General features: G+C 49.3%; 1 protein-coding gene across 1 annotated transcript; it reads left to right on the top strand.

Annotated features, from left to right (window-relative positions):
• The first annotated feature begins 9717 nt into the window (after positions 1–9717).
• Positions 9718–22167, top strand: GALR1 (galanin receptor 1). Its single transcript, XM_028102865.1, has 3 exons — positions 9718–10383; positions 14721–14786; positions 21850–22167. Exons 1-3 carry the CDS (start codon positions 9718–9720, stop codon positions 22165–22167), a joined length of 1050 nt encoding a protein of 349 aa, XP_027958666.1.
• The last annotated feature ends 429 nt before the right edge of the window (positions 22168–22596 follow it).

Here is a 22596-nt window from a genome sequence, read left to right as displayed (position 1 = left end):
TGTGACTGGCAGGTGCCTCCCGGGGCTCAGGCGCCTCCTGCCAGAGCATCGCGGCTGCCGCTCCTACGGCTCTCTCTGCTACTGTGTGCGAAGGACAAAGGGCTGGATATGCATCATCTCTCATAATCACGAAAACAAACCTCTTTTCAGATTAATTAACTGAGGCTAGGAAAATGGAGTCGGTTGCCCTAGGCCACAGAGAGAGTGAGCCAGGGCACGCTCCAGTTCTCCCTAATGCAAAGTTCATGCTCTTAGTGCCAGGCTGTAGTGCCTCCAGCTTGCCGACCATGTGAACACTCCGCCATGGCTCTTGGCAGCTATTGCTCGTGAACATGCCATCAGAAGTCACTATCGTGAGCCCGCGCGCCCTCGTGCTCCTACTCCAGGGTGTTCTGGGTGGGTGGTATGCGCACGGCTTTCGTCTTTCTATCTCGCCCCCCCCACCCCAACAGAGCACCACATGTACCGCAGGAGCTGAACGATACCCCCAAACAGGGGAAGAAGGAGTCAACAGTCGGGTGGTAAGTCATGATGTCAAGAAACAGATTTAGAATCCTGTCTCGTGGGCTTCTCACATTCATTGACAGTTTACCCACGAAAACATGATGCTCATCCAGATGCCTGTATTTGCAGCCTCCATAGTTCATGCCTGGAGAGCCTGGGGGCCCTCACTCTTGTGCCGCAGGTGCCCTCTCTCCACCATCCACAGCACGGCGGGAGAATCCTGCCGTGCAGAGCTCCTGTCTCCGTGGGCTCTTGATGTGACTGCTTCGGCCAAAGTGCCCAGAGCAGACCGACGTACGTGACATCTGCACGGGTTCACTGTGCCTCAGGCTCGGCCTCGTCTTCTCCTCCCCGCAGGGAGGACAGCGGGCCCTCAGTGTTCTCAGCTGGGCCTTAGATTGAAGGCGTGGAGAGCCAGACCCACAAGGGCAAGCTGACTGTTGAGAAAGATGCATCTTTCAGAAAGCCTCTGAGTTGTGATGTTTTGTGGTTAGTGCGGCGGCAGCAGAAAGCTGCCTGGGGACGAGGTCAGAAGTGTTGACAGAACTGTGCCCCAAAGGACCCGCACGCCTTGGAAGCAAAGCCGGCAAACTGCGTGCAGCTGGGGAGCGGCTGGGGGGCCACCGGAAGGGAGCACCCTGGGCCAGAGCAGGGGCATGCGTGGCACTGGTGGGACTCAGAGCCGCCTCTCCTCTTCTCGCCACTCTGTCTCCCCCTCGGTGGCTGGCGGGAGACATGACAGCTCCTGGGAGCTGGCGGTAAGCCAGGGCGGCTTTCAGTCCTAACCGAACTGCGGGAGTTTCAGAACTGTCCTTGGGGCTAGGAAAGGAGCTGCTTTTTAATTACTGCCAGCCCTGAACTGGACGGGTGGGTCTGAGTGCAGGAAGGTGCTGAAGATCAGAGTCTTGACTTCCCGACACAAAAGGAGGGAGATGCTAAAGATTTCTGACATTGTGGGACAGGTCATGGGTCTTTGAGAGAGAGAGAGTTTCAGAAGCCCTGATACGGACGTGTGGGTGGGTGGGGCTGGAATACCGGCTGCAGTTCCACACGTTAGCACGAAAGGAAAGGGGACAACCTGGAGGCTGCTCGTCACCATCAGTCCCCAGCTGTGGTCACCGGCTTGGGTGTTTCTTCTTTGCTAGATGTTGCAGCTACTTTGTTTCAATTTCAATCCTCAGTGCACTGAGGATCACTTTCTCAAGATGAGCACAGCCTGTTGGAATAGGCTGGTGGCTCCCAGGGCACAGAAGCTTCCCGAGGCAGGGACTGTGTCTAACCCCTGACCCCTACCCCGTCGTGCACAGAGCTGCCCTCTTCCTCACCCTCTTAGTCACCAAAGAGGGAAAAGCCCCACACCCATGACCTTATGTGGAGGATAAGTCAGCCTTCATGTGTTACCCACCATTTCAGTGATTTTGTTGTTACCTTAGGGCTTAGGCTTTTCGAAAAGGGTTTTTGAGACTCTGAGTCTGGAGGTGTTTCCCCACGTGCCGAATATGAGACGGAAAAGCACTCTAGCTCTCTGCAGCCCGTTCGAGCAAGCTTGGTCAAGTCCACAGCAGTGTTTGCTTCAAACTCAGATGAAAATAAGAAAATAGGGGGATGGTAGAACTTTTTATTCCGATGCCAATACTATATGACCCGCTGCACCCTTGTACACGCAGACAGGGGTGGAAGACAACTTTTCTGGGCCACGTGTGTGGACGTGCCTGCTGGGGAGACCAAGGCAGGACAGAGAACAGAAGGGGGCGTTCATTAAGTTTCCGCAGCTCTGTTATTCTGTAAGTTTCTAAAAACGCAAACACAGGTTTGCTATTTATTTCGTTTTGTTAATCCTATATTACACATTACTTTCCGTTAATAGCTTTTGTCTCTCCTCTTGGAAAACAAATTGGAAGATCTGGAACTCTGTATGCAGTCCGTACATTTACTATTTAGATCCTTTTACGCATGCATTAAGTACTCGGGTGGTTTAGGTAACGTAATGAGAGACAGACGGTTTCAAGGAAACTCAACCCTGAAATCGTCGTTCTTGTCTTGGGTGAGGAAGGCAAGGTTCACAGGGATGCCCTCTCCGCAGCCTTGTGCGCCTGCTGGTACGGTGAGCTGTGCCCAGTTCAGAGCTGCCCTCTCGTCCCCACGCGGTCTGCTCCTGCCTCCGGTCTGGGACACTGTGCTGGTGCACGTGGTCCCGTGCAGGCCCCCGCATGGCCCGTGGGTGGGCCGGCCAGCAGTGGCGGAGGGAGGGGGGCAGCTGAGGTACGGTGGGGTGGGGGGGTCTCCAGGCCAGGGGAGGAAGCTCCCCAGGGCTGGGCTGTCGTGCTTTTCCTCATACGGAAGACCGTGTTCCTCCCAATTGTTTTAATGCAACGCTTAGAATGGAATTGAGGGGCCAAGGTAGCAAATGTATGAATAAAATCGGATAGATGACACCAAAGGTACTTTTAGATATTGGAATGCAAACTGACTTTCAAGAAGGAAAATGAAGAAGGCAACCATGTCGTGCAGAACGAACAAGGTCAAATATTATAAAGATAAAGCATCCTTCATGTGAGTAGGAAGATAAGCCAGAAACCATGAGCTGCAGCAAGTGACGAGCCGGGCGGCAGTGGCCGGGCGGCACATGCAAGTTGGGAGCCGCCTGCTCACAGGCTCCCAGTGGTGCAAGTTATGGTGATACCACCTTGCTCGGCTTTGAGGAGGTGAGTGAGGGGCATTGGCGGCCATCCTGTCTTCTGCCCGGCGTGTTCTCTCTGTCACAGGACACAGAAGTGGGACCACTCCATCTCCAGGCCATGACTCTCTTGTCTGCGGTTTCTCCCAGCGCCTAGCACAGTGACCTGCATTTTACAAGGAGGTGCAGAAAAGCAGCTCTGATGAAGGGTGGAAGCACTTTTGAGAATCTGTTGATCTGTAATGAATGATCTGCATGTGTTTTTGTGTATTTATTACACTTTAGTAAGAAATGTTTCTTTAGAAAAAACTGCACAGAGAATAATCCTTTCTTGGCATAAATGTTGCACTTTTAATTTCCAGAGGAAGGAAAAGTATGATGATGTAACTGATTTCCTTCAGTGAGTGGATGAATGAATGAACAGAATGAGCAAATGCATTAGAGGAAGGAAAATTCTTTACAAATAGATGATTTCTTAAATGAAATGTGATGTGACCCCTTGTTAGTCTTTGAACCTTATTTTCTTAGAGATCTTAAGGGTAAATATAACAATTACCTTAAATGTGCATAAAGAGAAAAAGATAAAAAATTTAAATACTGGAAAATTTTAATCTGGAGAACAGACTAAAATAACTAGTTTCAAGTATCTATCCATTTAATTTATATCATCTTTTAGGTTTACTTCTGTTTCATATATATCTCATTTCTCAAACTGAGCTTAAATACCTAAGTAGTTGAGAGGTGTTATATACATTTCTCTTGAAACCATGCTATATTCAGCCTTTTCCAGTTGCAGAGAGTGAATTCAAATTTACTTAAAAAAAAAAGAAGGAATATATTATCTCATATGACTGAGAAGACTTCAGGCATGGCTGGATCCAGCAGCTGTAGATATGTGGTCTGAGCTCCTCTTTCTCCATCCCTGGGCTTTGTGTTCCTCTATATTATTTGCGGTCTCAAGGGGTTCACTTCACAAGGCAGGAAAGGCAGTTCTCACCTTATATAGGTCCTGCGGTCTGAATGCTGCAGGAAGCATAGCCTCTGGAATCTTCTGATTAGCCAAGCATGGGCAGATGCTCGTTCTAAAGCAGGGTAAGGACATGGAGGGATCAATCAGGATTACTGCAGAATGGTCAAGACAGTGTTTCCAGCACATGCCAGTGATGCTGGGCAGATAAACACGTATTCACATCGTAAAATTTCTATATGATGGGATCCCGGCACGTTCACTCTAGAGGATGTTACCCCCTTGCCCCCATACTAGCACACGCAGATCCCAAATGTGTGCTAGGTGTATGAAGGTTAAGAAAACCACCTGTGGAGTAGAAATGGTCCAGATGAGAGCCCCAGGTGGCTGGGCTGGGGCTCAGGAGCAGAGGGGACAGGGACCCGCCACTGTTACCTCAAAATCCCAGAGGAAAGTCTGGCTGACTCTTGCAGCCCAGAGTGTGGGCTGCAGGGGGAGGTCAGGAAGAGCAGTGCATAGCCCTCCTGGGTATGGGGAGGGAGGGGAGAGCAGCTTTCCTCGGCCGGCTCCCAGCCTCCCAGACAGAAGCCGTCTTGGGGACGCTCATGGTGTGAGCAGAAAGGGTGCCCAGGGCACAGGAGGGCAGTGACTGTGGTTCCAGAGGTTTCCACAGTGGCCACAGGGGACAATGGTTGCCTCTCAGCAGAGGGAGCAGGATGTGGAGCTGATACCGGAACCTTCCAGAAGCTAAGAGTAACTCCATGGAGGGGAGAGGGAATCATCTGGAACTGACCTGAATATTTACCCAGAGGAGACTCTGGGGTTTTCAGCCTGGGAAATGCAAGCCCTTGACACACAAAATTACTACGTGTTGGAGGAGTGATTTGAGAGCGCTAACAGGCAGGGTTTCTGTGATTCTAGCAAGAGGGGTGAGTTGCCCTAAGAAAGAAGGCCAAAAAGACTCCAGAAATGAGGGAGCACGGTAGCCGGGGTGTGAACAATGAGCGAGAATTTCCCCCCGGGGAACAAAAGGAGAAATGATATTCAGACAGATGGACAAAGGCACACAATTATGGAGAAACACGGTGTGTCGCAGGAGAGCAGCTAACACGGCTGGAGCCGCCCACCTGCGGCAGGGCCAGGATGCTAGGGAGCGAGGAGTTAGAGGTGATGGGGGGCCCTGTGGGGGCGGGTGCCCGGCTGGCGGCTGGGTAGGAACCCAGTGTGGAGGTCTGCAAGCAGGGAGGGCCGATGGAGCTCCCACTGGGAAGATAATCCCATGGCCTTCTACAGAACCGAGAGCCATGTTCGCACACTTGCCTTCATGTCCTGCTGTGCAAAGCCCGAGGGATCATTCTGTCCATTGCCCATAAATCTAACCCCCCCCCATATTTTTCAGGGTGGCCCTTGATTACATAAAACAAACAGTGAAAACCCATGAAAATACATATTCAATTCTAGACATTCCCCTGTAACAGAGGAACATATAATAATATGCACGTGGATATGGGAACTTTTGTTTGCTTGTTTCTTCAAGTTCCCATGAAACTTTTCACTGTCTTTCCCCAGGGGCATTTTTCTAATTTTCTCTCCCCTGATATATTTATTATACATACAGCATTAAAGTTCACTTTTAAAAATCAGTTTTCAGACATTATTTTCTATCAGTATCATGGAGTCTATACTGAAAAGCCTTACTAGTTTTTTGTTTTGCTTTGTATTTTTTTTTTAAAGTAACTTAAGCCCATAAATAAGCTTTCAGTGAAATGGGAAATTGTGTCGTACACCTGGGACGAACATAATGTTACATGTCAGTGAGGTCTCAATAACAGAAGAAACCGATTCCAATAACTACAGGGACTCGACACGGGAGGGGTAGAGACTTCAGTTCCCTAAAGGGTGACTTTTCCCATCCGTGACTCGGGATCTAGCTGGCCTCCCTCTGTGGCTGGCCCCAGGCAGCAGGCCATCCTCCTCCGGCACAGGCAGGCGGAGACAACACGGGCACCGTGCGTGGGCTTCTCCCTCTGCTGGCCTGGACGGGGCACCTCTCTTCCTTTCCCATTTCACTGGACGTAACTCATCCGACGCCTCTGCCCAAGTGTCCCCCAAAACCCGCATATTGAAACCTAACCCCCAGTGTGATGGCAGATGGAGGTGGGCCCTTTGGGGGGTGATTAGTTCACGAGGGTGGAGCCCCCATGAATGGGGTGAGGGCCCTTGGAAGAGGCCCCGCAGAGCCGGTGCCCTGGTGCCCCTTCTGCCCTGCGGGCACAGCGAGCCGGAGCCCTGGTGCCCCTTCTGCCCCGCGGGCACAGCGAGCCGGAGCCCTGGTGCCCCTTCTGCCCCGCGGGCACAGCGAGCCGGAGCCCTGGTGCCCCTTCTGCCCCGCGGGCACAGCGAGCCGGAGCCCTGGTGCCCCTTCTGCCCCGCGGGCACAGCGAGCCGGAGCCCTGGTGCCCCTTCTGCCCCGCGGGCACAGCGAGCCGGAGCCCTGGTGCCCCTTCTGCCCTGCGGGCACAGCGAGACGGTGCTGGCTGTGAACCAGAAGGCAGGCCCTCACCAGACACCACATGTGCAGGTGGCTTGCTCTGTTCGGACGGCAGCTTCCACAGCTGAGAAATAAATGTCTGCTCTTTTTAAGTTACCTGGTCCAGAGAATTTTGTTGTAGCCTCCTGCACTGACTGGGACGCAGGCTTTCTGCTTTACCTCCTCCTGGTTCCCGCCAATACGTCAGCTTCTTGAAGACATATCTCCTGATTCCTCTTTATGATTCCACCCTCCAATCGCTCTCTTTCGCTTGTCCTGTTTTTTTCTCCTTTAGAGTATTTACCATATGGCATATTATGGTTTTATTTCTTTTTTTAATGTCCTGTCTCCATAATAAGACATCAAATCCATGAAAGAAGGGGCTTGGCTTTGTTCATTGCTCTAACCCCAGAACTTAAAATAGTTCCTGGCAGGTAGCAGGCACTCAAGGGTAACCAACAAAATAATAAAAATGGATCCTATTCCTTCCCCCCATTTTAAGATGGGAAAAAAAGACAGGTAAAAATGCAATCCAAAAGATGTCAAAACACGGGGGAGAAGCAGAAGCATGGAGATAGAAAACAAAAAATAAGTCCACGTAGATCAGTAATGACAAAAAATAGTAAACAGACTAAACTCACTAGTTAAAAAATAGAGATTGCCAAACTGGGTTTTAAAATATTCCAGTTAATGTTCTATTTCTAAGAGATACCCCCTAAATCACAGGACCCGGGAAGATTGCAAAAAATACAGGAGACCAATAAGTAGCAAAGACTGTTGGTGTATGTAGAGCAATATCAGACAATTTAAACCTTAAGGGAAAAATCAGTATTATCATTCCAACCATATAACGTTAAAATAAACTAAAAAGTCATAGTATATTATTTAAGAACTTATACATATGCCATAAATATGTAAAGAAATGACTAACAGACAAGACATTTAGGTTACCTGGAGATGGGGGGGGGTGGAGGTTGTGATTTGCAAAGTAGATAAAAGCTGTTCCAACTCTATTGATGATTTTTTTTTATTATTCTAAGCTGGATGGTGGGCACCATGGGTATTCACTATAATTTCATCTTATTTGTTTCATGTTGAAAATAGTTCATAATAAATAAGAACATCCTTTTCCCAAATTTGATTACAAATGACTTCCAATATAATCGAGCTGCCCATTGCAGGATCCCATCAACGTGTAGGGCAGAGAACCCCTTGGGTGAGAAAAGCAACTGATGGACAAGGTTTGGAGGCACCTTCCAGGGAAGGTAAGAGCCTTCTTGATTTAGCAAGATACTCTGCTACATAAGTTACTTAAACTCAACTTCGTCCTCTGGGAAATGTGTGTGGGTATTAGAAGAAACAGTGAGTACAGGTGAAGTACTTGCTCTATGGTGGATGCTCAGTGAACTGCCTCCACCTCTTCCTAGAGACGAGGCAGAGGGGACAGGTTAGGCAGAATGAGAGCGGAGCTCCCCACCACCTGCTTCCCCCACTCCCTAAGGCTCAGCCTTGTGCCTGCGCTTGGCCTGTTCTCCGAGTAATCTCTGTGTCACACCCACAGGGCGCACCCCACCCCACTCAACCTTCTGCGACCTGACTGTGTCTGCCACATAATGGACACTCACACGTCATTTGGAGAGTGCTGGAAACACACCGTGATCTCGGAAGTGAAGAGAGACACATCATATCAACGCTGCAAAGAAATGAATCCATTTCAGCTCTCTAGTTGGGAACTAGCAAGATTACACACTAGGGTATGCTTACTCACCGCTATCCTCAGCTCAGTTTCTTGGTGTAAACATGTTTTTTTCCACCTCACAAATATGTCATGTCAGTACGTCTGTTTATGTCCCTCAGATGAGAAACACAAAGCAAAACTGATCTAAAGTTGGATGATGTGAGCACACCTTTAATATTTTAGATGTTTACAATGAAAATTCAAACAGGCCATTCATGTTTTTTCTTGCTTATTTCCTCCCTAGCGGTGGGAAGGGTGGGGTGGGATTAGGGATTTTACAAAACTCCACGTTGCAGTGCCAATCACTGATTTCTGGGGAGGCTTAATTCCTGGGGCAGGGAGAGCTCTCAGGGACAGCCACCACAGGAGCAAGAAAGATGAGCGGCGGCGCTAGCGGATGAGGAGGCTGCGCACCCCCACAGCCTGCCGGCCCCGTGCGCTGGAGCGCGCTCGGCTCTGCTAGGCCCCCGGGCCATGCTGCACCCGGCAGCTGCCGCCCTCGCCGGACCCACGCAGGTCCGCACCTTGCAGGGGCGAGCGCGCTCGTCCGATTCCAGCGAGGAGGTGGGCGGCGACCCACCCCTTTAGGACTCCTGCAGTCTGTGAGCGCGCTGTGACTTCCGGGGGACTGGAGAGGCCCCCAGGGGCGCGGATTTCAGCCAGCTCTGTTTTCTACGTCTCAGTTGCAACAGGGCTCCGAGCACCCCCTCTGTCAGCGCTCGGGAAAGCGTCCAGAAAGCGCTCACCCTGTAGGTCACTTGGAATCCCTGCAAAAACTGGGAGGGGAGAGGAGGCGCCGCTGGCGTGGAGGCGCGGGCAGCCCTCTCCACGAACTGCGGCGTGCGCCGCTGCGCGCTGGCTGTGCCCCAGGAGCGACGCGGGAAGGGAGCGGCTCAGAGCAACAGGTGCAGCCCGAAGCCACTCCCGGGAACGAGGGAACCGGCCAGCAGGGACCAGGAACCGGTAAGGCGCAGAGGGCTCTCTCCATCCCTGCAGCTGCACTGGCGGGTCCCTCCTCCCGGGTCTGGGCGGCCGCGCAGAGGGCAGCGGCGCCCGGGCAGGAGGGAATCCCGCGCTCTCGGGACTGCCACACATTCCCGGGAAGGTCCCGATCTGGGCTCCTCGCAGGCGGCCTCGCACAAAGACGGCGCCACTAGGCTCAGCCTCCGGGTGCGTGCCCATCGCGGAGCTTCAGGATCGGAAACTCGCCCTCTGCACACTCAGGGTCGGGACCCCTGGCTCCTCCGAGCCTTCTTCCTCAGCAGGGCACCCTCGCCAGCGCGCCTGGGCGCCCGCGGGCCATGGAGCTGGCAGCCGGGAACCTCAGCGAGGGGAACGTTAGCGGACCCGAGCCCCCCGCCCCGGAGCCCAGACCACTCTTCGGCATCGGCGTTGAGAACTTCATCACTCTGGTGCTCTTCGGCCTGATCTTCGCGTTCGGCGTGCTGGGCAACAGCTTGGTGATCGCCGTGCTGGCGCGCAGCAAGCCGGGCAAGCCGCGCAGCACCACCAACCTGTTCATCCTCAACCTGAGCATCGCCGACCTGGCCTACCTGCTCTTCTGCATCCCCTTCCAGGCCACGGTGTACGCGCTGCCCACCTGGGTGCTGGGCGCCTTCATCTGCAGGTTCACCCACTACTTCTTCACGGTCTCCATGCTGGTCAGCATCTTCACCCTGGCGGCGATGTCGGTGGACCGCTACGTGGCCATCGTGCACTCGCGGCGCTGCCCCTCCCTGCGGGTGCCCCGCAGCGCGCGGCTGGGCGTGGGCTTCATCTGGGCGCTGTCCATCGCCATGGCCTCCCCCGTGGCCTACCACCACCGCCTCTTCCACTGGGAAGTCAGCAACCAGACCTTCTGCTGGGAGCAGTGGCCCAACCAGGGCCACAAGAAGGCCTACGTGGTGTGCACCTTTGTCTTTGGCTACCTGCTGCCGCTTCTGCTCATTTGCTTCTGCTATGCCAAGGTGGGCGCTTGGGGCGAGGGCAGGGGCAGGGGCAGGGGCAGGGGCGCGGGCCGGCAGCGGGCTGGGGGCCTCGGGGTAGCTCCTGTGTCCCCCGCGCCGCCCCTCTCGGAGTCCCTTTGCCCTCACCCGCTCCAGTTTTCTGGGCAGCTTGGGTTGAGAACCTTTCCCACAGCCCTTTGCCCTCCCCTGGTGGATGGTGTGGGAAAGGGTGTGAGGGAAAGTTACTTGGAGTCTGGGAGCTGCTGGGGAAAGTTTGCAGGTCACTTCCCAGAGGTCCTGCCTCCCCTCAGCCTCCCACAGCCCTGGACCCTGAGTTTGTCCCCTTGGCAGCCAGAATCGCCCTCAGTTTTAGCCACCCACACCCAGCACCGCGGGATCCAATCTGGGGACCAGACTGCAGGACTGCAGAGCCACCTCGAGCGCTGCCCCTTTCCCTCTCCCCTGCGCCCGCCTGGGAGCTCCTGGCTGGTCGCCCAGGTCCCCTTCCTGCTCCTTGAAGCCTCTGCTCCTGGCAAAGGCGCTTCGAACTGTATTTTACCCGAAGCTTAAGCTTGATAAACCCGAGTGCTAAAAGAATATTTCTTCACAGTATCTTGACCTGAGTCTCCAGAGAACTTTGGATGGCTGAGTTTCAATTCTGTTTAGAAGGGTTGTGTAGACAACATGAAGTGATTCAGGCCTAAATCCCTAACTCCCATCAAGAGTTGCATTATTGACACATCTGGCCCAGCTACCCCTCCCTCCTTACCAGGAAAATTACTCCCATCCTCCCTTCACATAGCTTGACAGAGCTCAGCAAACTCACATCCTCTCTCGTTAATAACAGTGGGTTTTGAAGCTGTCATACTGATCAGTCTTCAACTTTCTGGATATACTTGTTTGTGCTTGAGTAAGAATATATGCTTAATCACGTGACAGTGATTCGTGGGGGTAAACCCCAGCTCCCCAGTGATGATTCTGGGAGTATCGTCACCGTGAGGAAAACATCTCTGCTGCCAACTTTTGAAATTCCCAGCATTTTATTTTTCGTCTTTCTCTGTCTCTCCTTCTACTTCTGATAAGGCCCATGACTCTAGGGCCATGAGTAACCAGATCGCAGAAAGCAATACTTACTTACATTCAATTCATGTTTTTCCCAGCAAAAGTGTTTACTATAAGCCCCCTGGTTTCTGTTTTCCCCTGCCCCATATCATCTATGTAGAGTTGTGTCTGTTTGAATGGTAATAGTTTTGGATATTATCTGAAAGAATGGCCTGCATCAAAGGGTTATATATAAAGATACACGGAAGAGATAGGGCAAGATGGGACATTTGGAAGATAGCTGTGGTTTAGCTCCTTGCAAAACAGCTGGTTTAGTTACTTAGCCTTCTTCAAATGCAAAAGAAAAAAACAAACAAACGTGGTTCTACCAGTGCAGTGCTCAACCTCAGCAACTGTCTCGCTCAGTCTGCACAAGCCTGTGGGCGGGAGCATCCGGGAAAAGGTTTGGGAAGAGCAAAGCAACTGACCCAGATTATGAAGCTGGTAGATGGTTCAGGAACGGTTTTAAGGAAGAGTTTCCAGTCACCGAGGGGGAGCCTTAGGAACATAAAGCTCAGGACTCGAAGTGTTCTCAAAATATTTGGTGGTGAATTCATAATCACCTGAAGTAGAGCTGAAGCATACTGTTCTTTCACTTCCCAAAAGTCTCCAGGTCTTCTTGAAGGAAACGACAAGGCAAAATTATAGGAAAAATTAGGCTACATTTCTGTCATCTGAGAATATATGAAATTCACACATAGGGCAAAGTTTCAAAATAGTTTAAAAAAGTCAACAAATGCATGCTCATTGGGATACTTTTTACAAGGAAATAGTTTGCTTTTAAGCATAGCTGGAAATTCCTTTTACATTCAAGCTAATATTTGCAGATTCACTCCAGGGCTTGAAGAAGAGCTTAGGTATTTTTTTTCCAGCTGCTTTTCTTTGCCTCCATCATTAAGGAACACTGTCCAGCTAACGATTCTTCTTGAATGTTAGGTCCGGGACTAGCTGTTTCTCCAAGCCCAGGACTGATGGCCACTATGAAAAATCACAAATGGCTGAAAAGTCATCGGAGATTACATTCTTTTCCTTTTCTTTTTTTTTTAACTCAACACGGGAATTACATTTGAGTGTTACCTTCTACTTCCCAAACCTTATGATTTTGTGTAGAACAGTTTGTGCCTGACCATCCCTGAGAAACACGCAGAATGCCTGGGCTGGTGTGTGCTTGTAGTGCTCCTTTTTGCACGGGGCTGGCCCCTCGCTCTCTTTCCCTGAAGGGACTTCTTGTTTGGGACCGTCCACTATCTGACACGAGGGTAAACTCTTCATGTGCCCACCTGCCAAATTCTCCCACGTCCCCAGAGACATCTGATGCCCAAGGTGACCTCGGCCCAGGCTTGAATGTATGCATCCTACACACACTGCTAAGTGTATAGAACCACAGAGTGACACCATCATGCCATCATCATCCTTTAAAGAAATGCAGTTACAACCCATCATGATACCTTTGATGACAAGATCTCCTCAAATATATATCAATATATACATTATAATATATCAATGTGTGCTCGCAGTATGGACTATTGAAGGGAAATAGCGAAGGAAACTCTACGTGGGTATTTTCTCTGTTGACCACTCAACATTCCACAGGTGGCCTGAAGTCCCTGAGATGTGGTGCAATGAGTTTGTTGAAGGAGTGAACAGACCCTCAGGCAGCATTATGAAGCAGATAATATTTCACTTTTCTGTTTGGCCTCCTCTCCAGATGTCCCTTTCTGATTTTGTTGTGCTGCCTGTCCTCTCTTCTCTCTTTTTGTCCCTTGTCCTCAATGACCGCAGTCCTCCTGTGGTCTCTTGCTGGGAAGGCTACCACAGGGAAACTCATAAGGCCCATCCTCTCTAGACAAGATCCTACAGAAGCTCTTCTGCTTTTCTCTTACATTCAGTTCCTGGAACCCTAATCTCTGTTGGCAGAACAGTTAAGTAATCTATCGTCAATGTATTGAAAGCAATCCTAAATGTTACCGTACCAAGGGAAAGACTCGTCTTGTTGGAGATGATGCTATGCCACTGTAGGAAGTGAGAAGTAGTTCGGCAGGGCTGAGAATTTGGTGTCAGAGATTCACACCCCTGTGATGTCTGCTTAACTTGCTTAGAGTTCATGAAGTTGGTAAATAAATCCTGTAGTTTCTTAATTAGGGTATAACCGATCACTCCAGAAGTCCTGCATCTAGCTGAGTGCAGCAACACTTTTGCAGTGAGTCCAAATTGATTACATTATTTCCATGCTGAGGTGCTAGAAGGAAACAAAAAAGTGTCTGAAAAGTGGTTTCTAGTTCTCTCAGAGCCTCATTTGGCAAACTACAGACAACCCAAAGCCCTTAGTCATCCAGAGGCTAATTTTTCCTTAGATGTTCACTCAGATGGCATATAAAAATGAACCCCAGTACAAGTCTGTAGGGTCGGCTCTGTTGTGTAAGACCGAGCTTATGTTGTAAATTCCTACATATAACCCAAATGTTTCACATCAGTTCTCCTGAGTATTACACTGGCAAGAGAAGGCAGAAATAGTTTCCCTAATGAACAGAGCCAGTATCTCTCAGGAGATCCTCTGACAGGGATGTTAATTGTAAAACCTTGCTAAACCGTCTATAAATCCCCAGAGAGGCTGAGTCCCCCACATGTGAGTTGTCTAAACTCATGGAAAAGTAGGTAGAATTAGAATAAAGAACTCAAGGAAAGCAAGTGGGTGGAAATTTGCTGTAAGGAGCCCACAACAGGAAAACAGAAGGAATAAGTTGAAGCAAACTTTGGCTGCACTGGAGAACTCTCTGATTACATCATCTTGATTTGCTCACCTGCTTGCTTTCCCCATTGGATGGTGCACTGGAGGGAGACCTCTGATTTTTCCACATATCTAGGATTTGGCATCGCTCCCGACGTACAGCAGGGAACTGGTGATTGTTAAAATGTGGAATCTTGGGGAAACTGAGGTGGAAAGTAGACCAGGAAGGACCCATAAATGGGTAGCAGTGTGACACTTTCTGGACAAAACTCCAGAGCCACACACCCCAGAATTTCTCTGCAAATAGATGCTGTGACCACAACAGTCCCTGTGTACTCCTGAATGTTAGAGAAACAGTTGCAGTTGGCAGTTCATATTCCTTGTTACTTTGGCACCTTATGTGCATTTCGATTCGAATGATTTTATAAGTAATGTGATTACCAGGTCAGAGTGTCAAGAATTGTCAGTGCAAATCAGACAAGGAGCTGTGGGCAAGAGGCAAACAGTTTTATTAGTCTGTATTTTCCAGGTCCTGAATCATTTGCATAAAAATTTGAAGAACATGTCAAAGAAGTCAGAAGCATCGAAGAAAAAGGTAATATTCACAAATACATATTCTATATGTCACATTTCAGAGCTTAGTTCGTTTTTATTCCTAATTATCCTAATTAGGTCCACCATGACCTGTGACATTTAGTTTCTTTGGGACAGACATCTGAAGTGGACCGCTGACCATGAGGCACAGGGTAGGCATGGAAAGTCAGCTTCTGAGGGCACCACAGGTGACCAGATGCTGCGTGGAAACTTAGACGGAGGTTTGGAGAAGTGAGAAAACAGGTAGTTTTTTGGATTCTCTTTAGGAGATGTGTTCTAGGTTGATTGGGACAGAAGGTAGAGTTCCTGACGTCCATAATGTGCACAAAACCATCTTATTGTGTATTTATCATCGCTGATGTGATTCCAGGAGGCTCTGGCTTAACTGTCTTTTCAGAGATGTTACTTTAATCTCTCTCCTAAGCCCCAAGATCAGATGCATTGTCCTCTCTTCCTCTTGGACTTGTGCTGACACTGGTCCCTCCGGGGAAATGGGGGAGGGGCCCCAAAGGGACTTCTACCCACTTTTGTCTTTCTCGTCCCACGAATCCTGATTTAAACAAGCTTCTCCTGAGTCATATTAAGGCATCTAACACCCTGGTATTTATTACAGTTCACATTTTGAGAAAAACTATGTTACAAATCAGGATTAATCTAACTCTTACATAATACCTATAGAATCTCTGATTTTAGAAAGTAGAATAAGAGTATTGGACAAGATGTTTAGGGAGGAGATATAGCCAGACATTTTCACCCATAAATGTTAGTCGTAACATCACAAGGCGCCTTGGTTGTCCTTCTAAATATTTATGATGATCAAGGATGCATAATTGGCAGAGATTATAGTTTGATCATATTTACTTTTTAACAGTTCTAGTTAAAGCACAGCTCTTCTCGCTTGCCTTGTTTATAATATGGCTGAAAACATGTCTGTTCTCCGACCGGATGAGAAGAAGTGGTAGAACCTGGATGGAAGCCATTTAGCTCGCCTTCCACATACGCTCACGGAGTGTCAGCAATAACCCCCGAAGACTAAAAGGTGCAGCCTAAATAACCAGACTGTCTTACCTCTTCCATCCATTGATCCGTCCTTACATCTCAGCAGTTATGTAGGTTTTATTTTACGTTCCTGGATCCCTGTGAGCGGCCAACAGCGTTCCGTTGTGTGAGTGGGGTCATCGCTAAAGCCGGTCTTTCCCTTCCTGCTGTTTTCAGTGATGTTGTTATGCTGGACTATTTCCACTTTTTTTTTTTTTAAAGATTTTATTTATTTATTTATTTGAGAGAGAGAATGAGAAACAGAGAGCACGAGATGGAAGAGGGTCAGAGGGAGAAGCAGACTCCCCGCTGAGCAGGGAGCCCGATGCGGGACTCGATCCCGGGACTCCAGGATCATGACCTGAGCCGAAGGCAGTCGCCTAACCAACTGAGCCACCCAGGCGCCCTATTTCCATTTTTTAAGTCTGTCTTCTAGTTTGTCCTCTGAGCCGCTTGTCTCCAAGAAAATGATTCATTACAAATAATTAAGGATTGTTTGTCATTTCCCCGGGATAGTCATTCATGGACAGAGTTGACCCATGGGACTGGAAGGGGCTGGGCTTCCCTGGGGCAGCCAGCTCTGCAGTGGGACGGCCGAGCTGGGGTCAGGGGAGGCACAGGGAGCGTCTGTACGAGGACCTGGCCTGCCGAATGCCCACCGAGGTGATGTCACCGGGCCATGTCGCATGCTTATTGCTGAGGCACAGGATTCACGCTTCCCAAAGGAAAGGGTCAAACGCTTCCTTAGCATTGGCTGCCTCGTATCTGTGGGCTGTGGCTACTGTCAGTCTCTGTATTTGTGAAGTGGTGCGGAGAAATGGTGGGAGTCCCCGCGAAGAACAAAGTGATGAAAAGAATGAAAATAGATCTTATAAGAAACAACTAGAAAAGCTTCTGCTTTACAGAGAACATCTCTACGGATTAGTTGAATAGTTTCTGTGTTTAGTTTTATAGATATGTATGTGTATGGGGCCGTATGTATGTTTACATGTGAACATGCATATATGTGTGTTATAGGTTACATATGCACATATATATACATATATACACATTTATTTTATGTACACATATATGTGTGCACATCGTATGCATGTGTAAATATAATTCTTATCATAGGAGAAGATTTAGCATTTGGAGGTGGGAAGGGGACTTTTTCTTCCATTCTCAGAGCCTCTGACCCTTAACAGCCCCTGAACAGATGTCAGGTCTCTTCTGATACCTTTAATTGCTTCCTTGTTTGTAGAGAACAAATAAGGTGTGAAGCTGGGGGTGGTGTGAGTGCCCATGTCTGAGCAGGAGGTAGCGGGGAGGTGCACCGAGGGGTAGGAAGAGGGCAGAGGATGGGGAGGAGGAGTGGGGAGAGAGGTCTGGGAGAGAAGCCTGGAGGCAGAGACATTCCTGCAGGTCTTAGCGCAGGGAGGGCCGTTGCGTGTGCACGCTCGGTCCCTGGGCGACGGGGATCTGCCTGAGACAGATGCTCAGAGTTCACTCAGCTCAGTTGCACTGGTTTGCAGCCCTGCTTCTCCATGGAGTAGGGTGGGGTAGAGCTCCCGTCCTCCCAGCTGTCTCCATCCATGCCAGGGCTCCGTGTGCAGGCGCACGCCGGGCTCGGGGTGGACAGTTAGGCCCTTTGTGATGAACATGCTGAACAGTTGTTCTGCATGTTTGGAGGAACATACAAAGAAGAACATGATCTCAATGGTAGAAATAATAGTAATGGTAGTGTAGAGTCCTGTGGCTGACGTGATGCTCTCCTACACACCAAGAAATGTTTCCTGGCATGAGGCTGAATGGATATGGAAACAGGGACTCTGAGGTCATCTCTGGAAGACTTCAGAATGGGCTGGACCGTGTATGGATGGGCACCTCTGAGGGGAGATTAGAGGCTCCTTGACCTGTCAACCTGGTTTCTTTCAGCAGCTGCTCCCTGCCCCCGCCCCCAGCTTGAAGTAACTCAGCAAGCTTTTTGGCTGTCATTCATACATTTAAGAAATGTTTTCATCTCTCCCTTCTTTTGGCCACTGTTTTCTTCCCAGCAAAGCTCCGTTAGACATATTGTGCGTAAGATTCTTTGAAGAAAGAACAGATGTCTTAGATGACTTTGAAGAACATCTCACAGGGGGAAGAGAGATTAATATTTTTCAGATACTGTTGGTAGAGAGAGCAAAAAAAAAAAAAAAAAAAAAAGACCAACAAGGCTATAAAGGACCCAGTCTCAAGGATAATAAGTTAGTATAGAGGTTTTTTTATATAACTTTAAAGGATACTTCCTCTGTTTTAAAAGTTAGTGTTGGGATTCGATCCAATACATGGTAAAAAGAGGGAAGTCGTAGATACACTGGGTATAACCCCATCTCTGATTAAGGCAGTGATACTATAAGAAATGAAAAAAAATGATGTAAGAAATTAAAAACAATCAGCCTCATTCTCCACAGGAGGGAATTCTCTCATTACGTGCTGACATTTCAAATAGAAGGAGAACAAGGAGTTCCCCCAAGTCTTTCTGAGGCAAAGGCAAGGTTCGGCCTTAGGGGCTGTCAACACTGAGGAAACAGCATTGCCTTTAATTTGAGATGGGGAAGATAATTTGCTTTTGTTGTGGCTTTTATGGGATTCACTAGTGGTTCTTCAAATACCCCTGAGCTTTTTAAAAAGGCAGGTTCCTGGTAAGTACCTCCTGGGTAAGTACCCAATAACCTTACCAACCTCCCATGCCATGAGTTTTAACAAGCAGTGTCCTGGGTAATGATGGGCACGGGGAGATCCCGGGTCTGGGATTGTCCTGTGCATTATTCTGACCGGCTCTTCAAGTTAGAGCTGGTGTTGTTGGCACTGGTCGCCCGAGTTGAGAGTTGGACGCTGTGGGTAGTGACGTTGGCTGCCGTTCTGCCGTGTGGCCTCCTTTCCTGCAACCACGTCCCCTCAGCTGGGCCTGGGGCCTGCAGGCGCCTGCACTAGGGAGACAGAAGAAGACAAACACCTGTCTCCAACGACACCTGGATGCATTCGCCCGTCTCTGAGGCTGACTGGAGGAAGCCCAAGGCCATGGGACCGCGAGCCCGAGCCCATGTGCGGGGTGCTGACATGGATGACAGCTAGGAGGACATCAGTCTGCTGGGTGGAGATGGTTGGTGAGCAGGGAGAAAATGGGAAATCCAAGAAGATACTACCTGAGAGCAGTCAGTGTGGACGAGCATTCTCTTTCATTCTTCTGGGAACAACCTTAAATAGCTGATAGAGTTTTTGTATGTGCCCAGCAAGTGTTCTTTCCCGATATCTATTGTAAATTGTAGTCCTCTCATATTCAATGCTATGGGGAGACCAAGAAAAGAGCCTTGTTCATGGTTCTGAGAAGATCAGGGGAATCACTAAAAATTGAGAGGTAAATTTGGGATGAACTGCAAACACATACACATATAAAATATGCCATTTTCACGCACATTACCTTGCCCCACGGACTGGATCTTATCAATAAGCTGCTGGGGTCTGTTTCTGTCCTAAGCTTGGCACTTAGTAGAAACTTCCTGAAAGAAGCAATAAAATGGGATATCCAGAGGGTATTCATTTGGTGAAGTAGAGAGATGTCCTCTCTGTCTTAGAAAGAAAAGATGATGTGTTCTGTTCTATTTGTGGGTATAATTATGTCTCGATTGTTTTTGATTAAATCATCTGGGAATGGAATCTCTCATACGCTAATGGATAAGTGGATTGATAGCAGACAATCTGTTAACATATGTGAACAAATTTCTTGTTTGCTTTGTGTGTCATGCAGTAAGTGGCTTTAATATGTAATCCTGCCATCCTATAAAAAACCTGTTGTTGGATTTTACCTGAGTTGTTTTAAGTGTTTGAATGGATGAGGCACAGTCAGAATCATTTCACCGGGGCAGGGTGTCGAGGCCAGGGAGGTTACGTCATTTTTCTAAGGCTGCACATCTAGGTTATGGCTAGCATGAGTCCCAGGCTTCTACACAATCCATGGCACCTTGTGATGGTGAGCAGTCCTGTCATGCATTTGTCCTGGCCTTGCCCCAAAATCCCACCCCTCCTCCAGCATCTCTGCCTCCACCTGGTTATGGAGTGCCTGCCTTCCAGCCCATGTCTCTGATGGACGTGTGCTGCGTGTGGGTTTGCTGCCAACGTTGGTCCTGTGGATATGGGCGGCTTGCTGCTGCCCTCCTGGGGGTGCAGCTTCTACAGTGGGGTTCTCATTTTCACGGGGCTGGTGGAGGGGCTGCAGGGCAGGGCTTGAGGCAATATGTTCCCAGGGATGTCCTAGCCATGGAACCACCTCCTGTATCCTGCCCTCGCTCCATGTGAGGACCTGAGAATGAGCATCCCCGTGCTCTTCAGCCTCCTTCCTTCCGTCTCCTTCAGTCCTCCCAAACCTCCTTCCCCTTATCTGTCCATTCTGGTCGGCCGGGATTTGGTCTGTGTAGAAGGGAAAGCTCTGGCGGGGAGGTCAGGGAAAGGTATGCCCTTACCCTTTCCCTCCTGGGGTGGGTGCTGGTTACCGGTGCTCCGGATGTCCGTGTTTCCACTCCACAAACTCTAGCAACCAGGGCTCAGTCTCAGAGAGAAGATTCCAACCTTCAGGCAAGGGGCTCCGAGCCTGCATCTCTCATGTCCTCCAGATCCCCTTCCCTGCCGGTGGTGACCTGGGAGCTGGAGCAGTCGAGCACAGGGGGCTGGGGACATTTCCGTGCATGGTTCCGTTGGAGGTCCAGGTGACCTCTGTCTTCTGAGGCTTTGATTGTCCACCCAAGTGCCCTGATGCTCTGGTTTCCCGGGAGCTCGGGGAGCGGCGCAGAGCGGGAGATGGGGTTGATGGTGACTAGGCAGATTTTGCAAGCTATCCTCTCCCTGTGTCTGAGCATTCAGAACATGGGTTTGGGATCACATGACAGGGCTTCCCGCTCTAACTTAGCGTTCGGCTCTGGAACACCAGGCACCTGTCTTGACCTTTCTAAATCTCAGCGTTCTCATCCCAGACCCGTGATCCTGATGGGATCTGCTTCCCGCACACGGCCAGCAGTCAGGCAGTGACATTCCCAGTCATCCCCCACTGCCCCTGTGCTGCTGTGGACATCAGCAGTCAGGACCCTGCTTGGTTCCGGAGCCACCATGTTGCAGGAGGGGCAACCTTTTAAGGAAGGAGCCAGCTGATTGTGTTGTATTTTACTTTAAAAAATATTAAGAGCCCACCATCTTTTGTTTGAAGCCATAGATAGTTTCCAACTAATCCCAGCATTACTATCTAGTTGTTGCCTTTTGAACATGTACGCAAAGGGGCTGCCGTGAAACACAGGAAAGGTGGTCCTCAGGCTCAAGCCCAGCCCACTGAGGAGGTGATGGGCAAGCACACAAAGCATGCTACAGAAGGGGAGCTGGAGGGAAGGCTCGTCTTGTGCTGAGGTCCTTAATCAGGTATGGCTTTCTTCCATCCCCTGCTTGGCCCGAATCTCAAAGGAAACACGTGGGTCCTGCCTTTGCCTCCAGCTTTTTTCTGATTTAGGGGCAGCGAGGGAAGGAGGGAAGGGTTATATGCAAGCCGAACAATGGGGCTAGTTGGGCCCCCGACAGAAACTGAGATGTCTCTCTGGAATGCATCAGTGTGTTGGGGTCTTTCACTTGGCAGAGTTTAACGAGGAGAAATAAAGAAATACACGGTCGTTGAGGCCACCGTTCGGAGAGGTTTTGAGCACTCGCCTGAGCTGTGTCTCGGGTGACACTGTCTCAGCGTGTGCCCTGCTCAGAGCTTTGTAGGTTTTAAAGTCACAGTGTTTAGTCTCTGCACATTTGTATTCCCCGTAGTCCACATGCCTCTCACATATGTGATGAAGTTATTCCACGTCCCGGACAAGCTTGGAAAAAAACTGTGATATGAAGTCGCGGCCAACACTTAAAGCGGATTCAGTATCTGATTCCATCGCAATATACATAAAGTGATCTTAGAGCGTGTTCCAAGCTCCGGATTCTTCTCCTGTTCTAACTGACATGTTTCCTTTGTTTTCTTCTTCTTCTAGACCGCGCAGACGGTTCTGGTGGTGGTTGTAGTTTTTGGGATATCCTGGCTGCCACACCATGTCATCAGTCTCTGGGCTGAGTTTGGGGTTTTCCCACTGACCCCCGCCTCCTTCCTCTTCAGAATCGCTGCCCACTGCCTGGCGTACAGTAATTCCTCGGTGAACCCCATCATATATGCTTTTCTCTCTGAGAATTTTAGGAAGGCCTATAAGCAAGTGTTCAAGTGCCGCATTCACAATGCATCACCTGTTAATGATACTAAAGAGAACAGAAGTCGAGTAGACACCCCGCCGTCCACCAACTGCACTCACGTGTGAGAGGGGTGTTAGCACACACTTGTGGAGTTTCCCCATGCGTGGACCAGATGCAAAACCACACAGGAGGGGCTCAGCAAGGCTGCAACTTCTTACGTTCCCAACAATTCATGTCATTTTAACTAAATTCCACTTGGTTTTTTTAAAAAAAACTGCTTTGATCCATTTAGGAAATCTCTAGGAAAGATTATTTCTAAATTTTATTTCCAAAACAAAAGAAAATGCCAACGAGTTTTATGCCTCTACAGAAATGAAAGTTTAATAGAGTTCCATAGATATGTTTAAGTCTTCACAGAATAAAGAATCAGGACCGATAAATATGGTCAGGAATATTGGCAATCTACATTTTGAAGCAAATTTATTTAGAAAAAAAGTGTATGTGTTAATTCTTCAATTTTAAGAAAATAGGTAATGTTGTAGGCTATGTGTTTT

Source organism: Eumetopias jubatus, unplaced genomic scaffold (assembly GCF_037043125.1).
Source record: "Eumetopias jubatus isolate StellerSeaLion01/CBP00866 unplaced genomic scaffold, mEumJub1_p1.0 scaffold_16, whole genome shotgun sequence".
In the NCBI taxonomy this organism is placed as follows: Eukaryota; Metazoa; Chordata; class Mammalia; order Carnivora; family Otariidae; genus Eumetopias; species Eumetopias jubatus.
The sequence above is the reverse complement of the archived record's forward strand: the minus strand, read 5'-3'. Positions and strand labels throughout refer to the sequence as shown.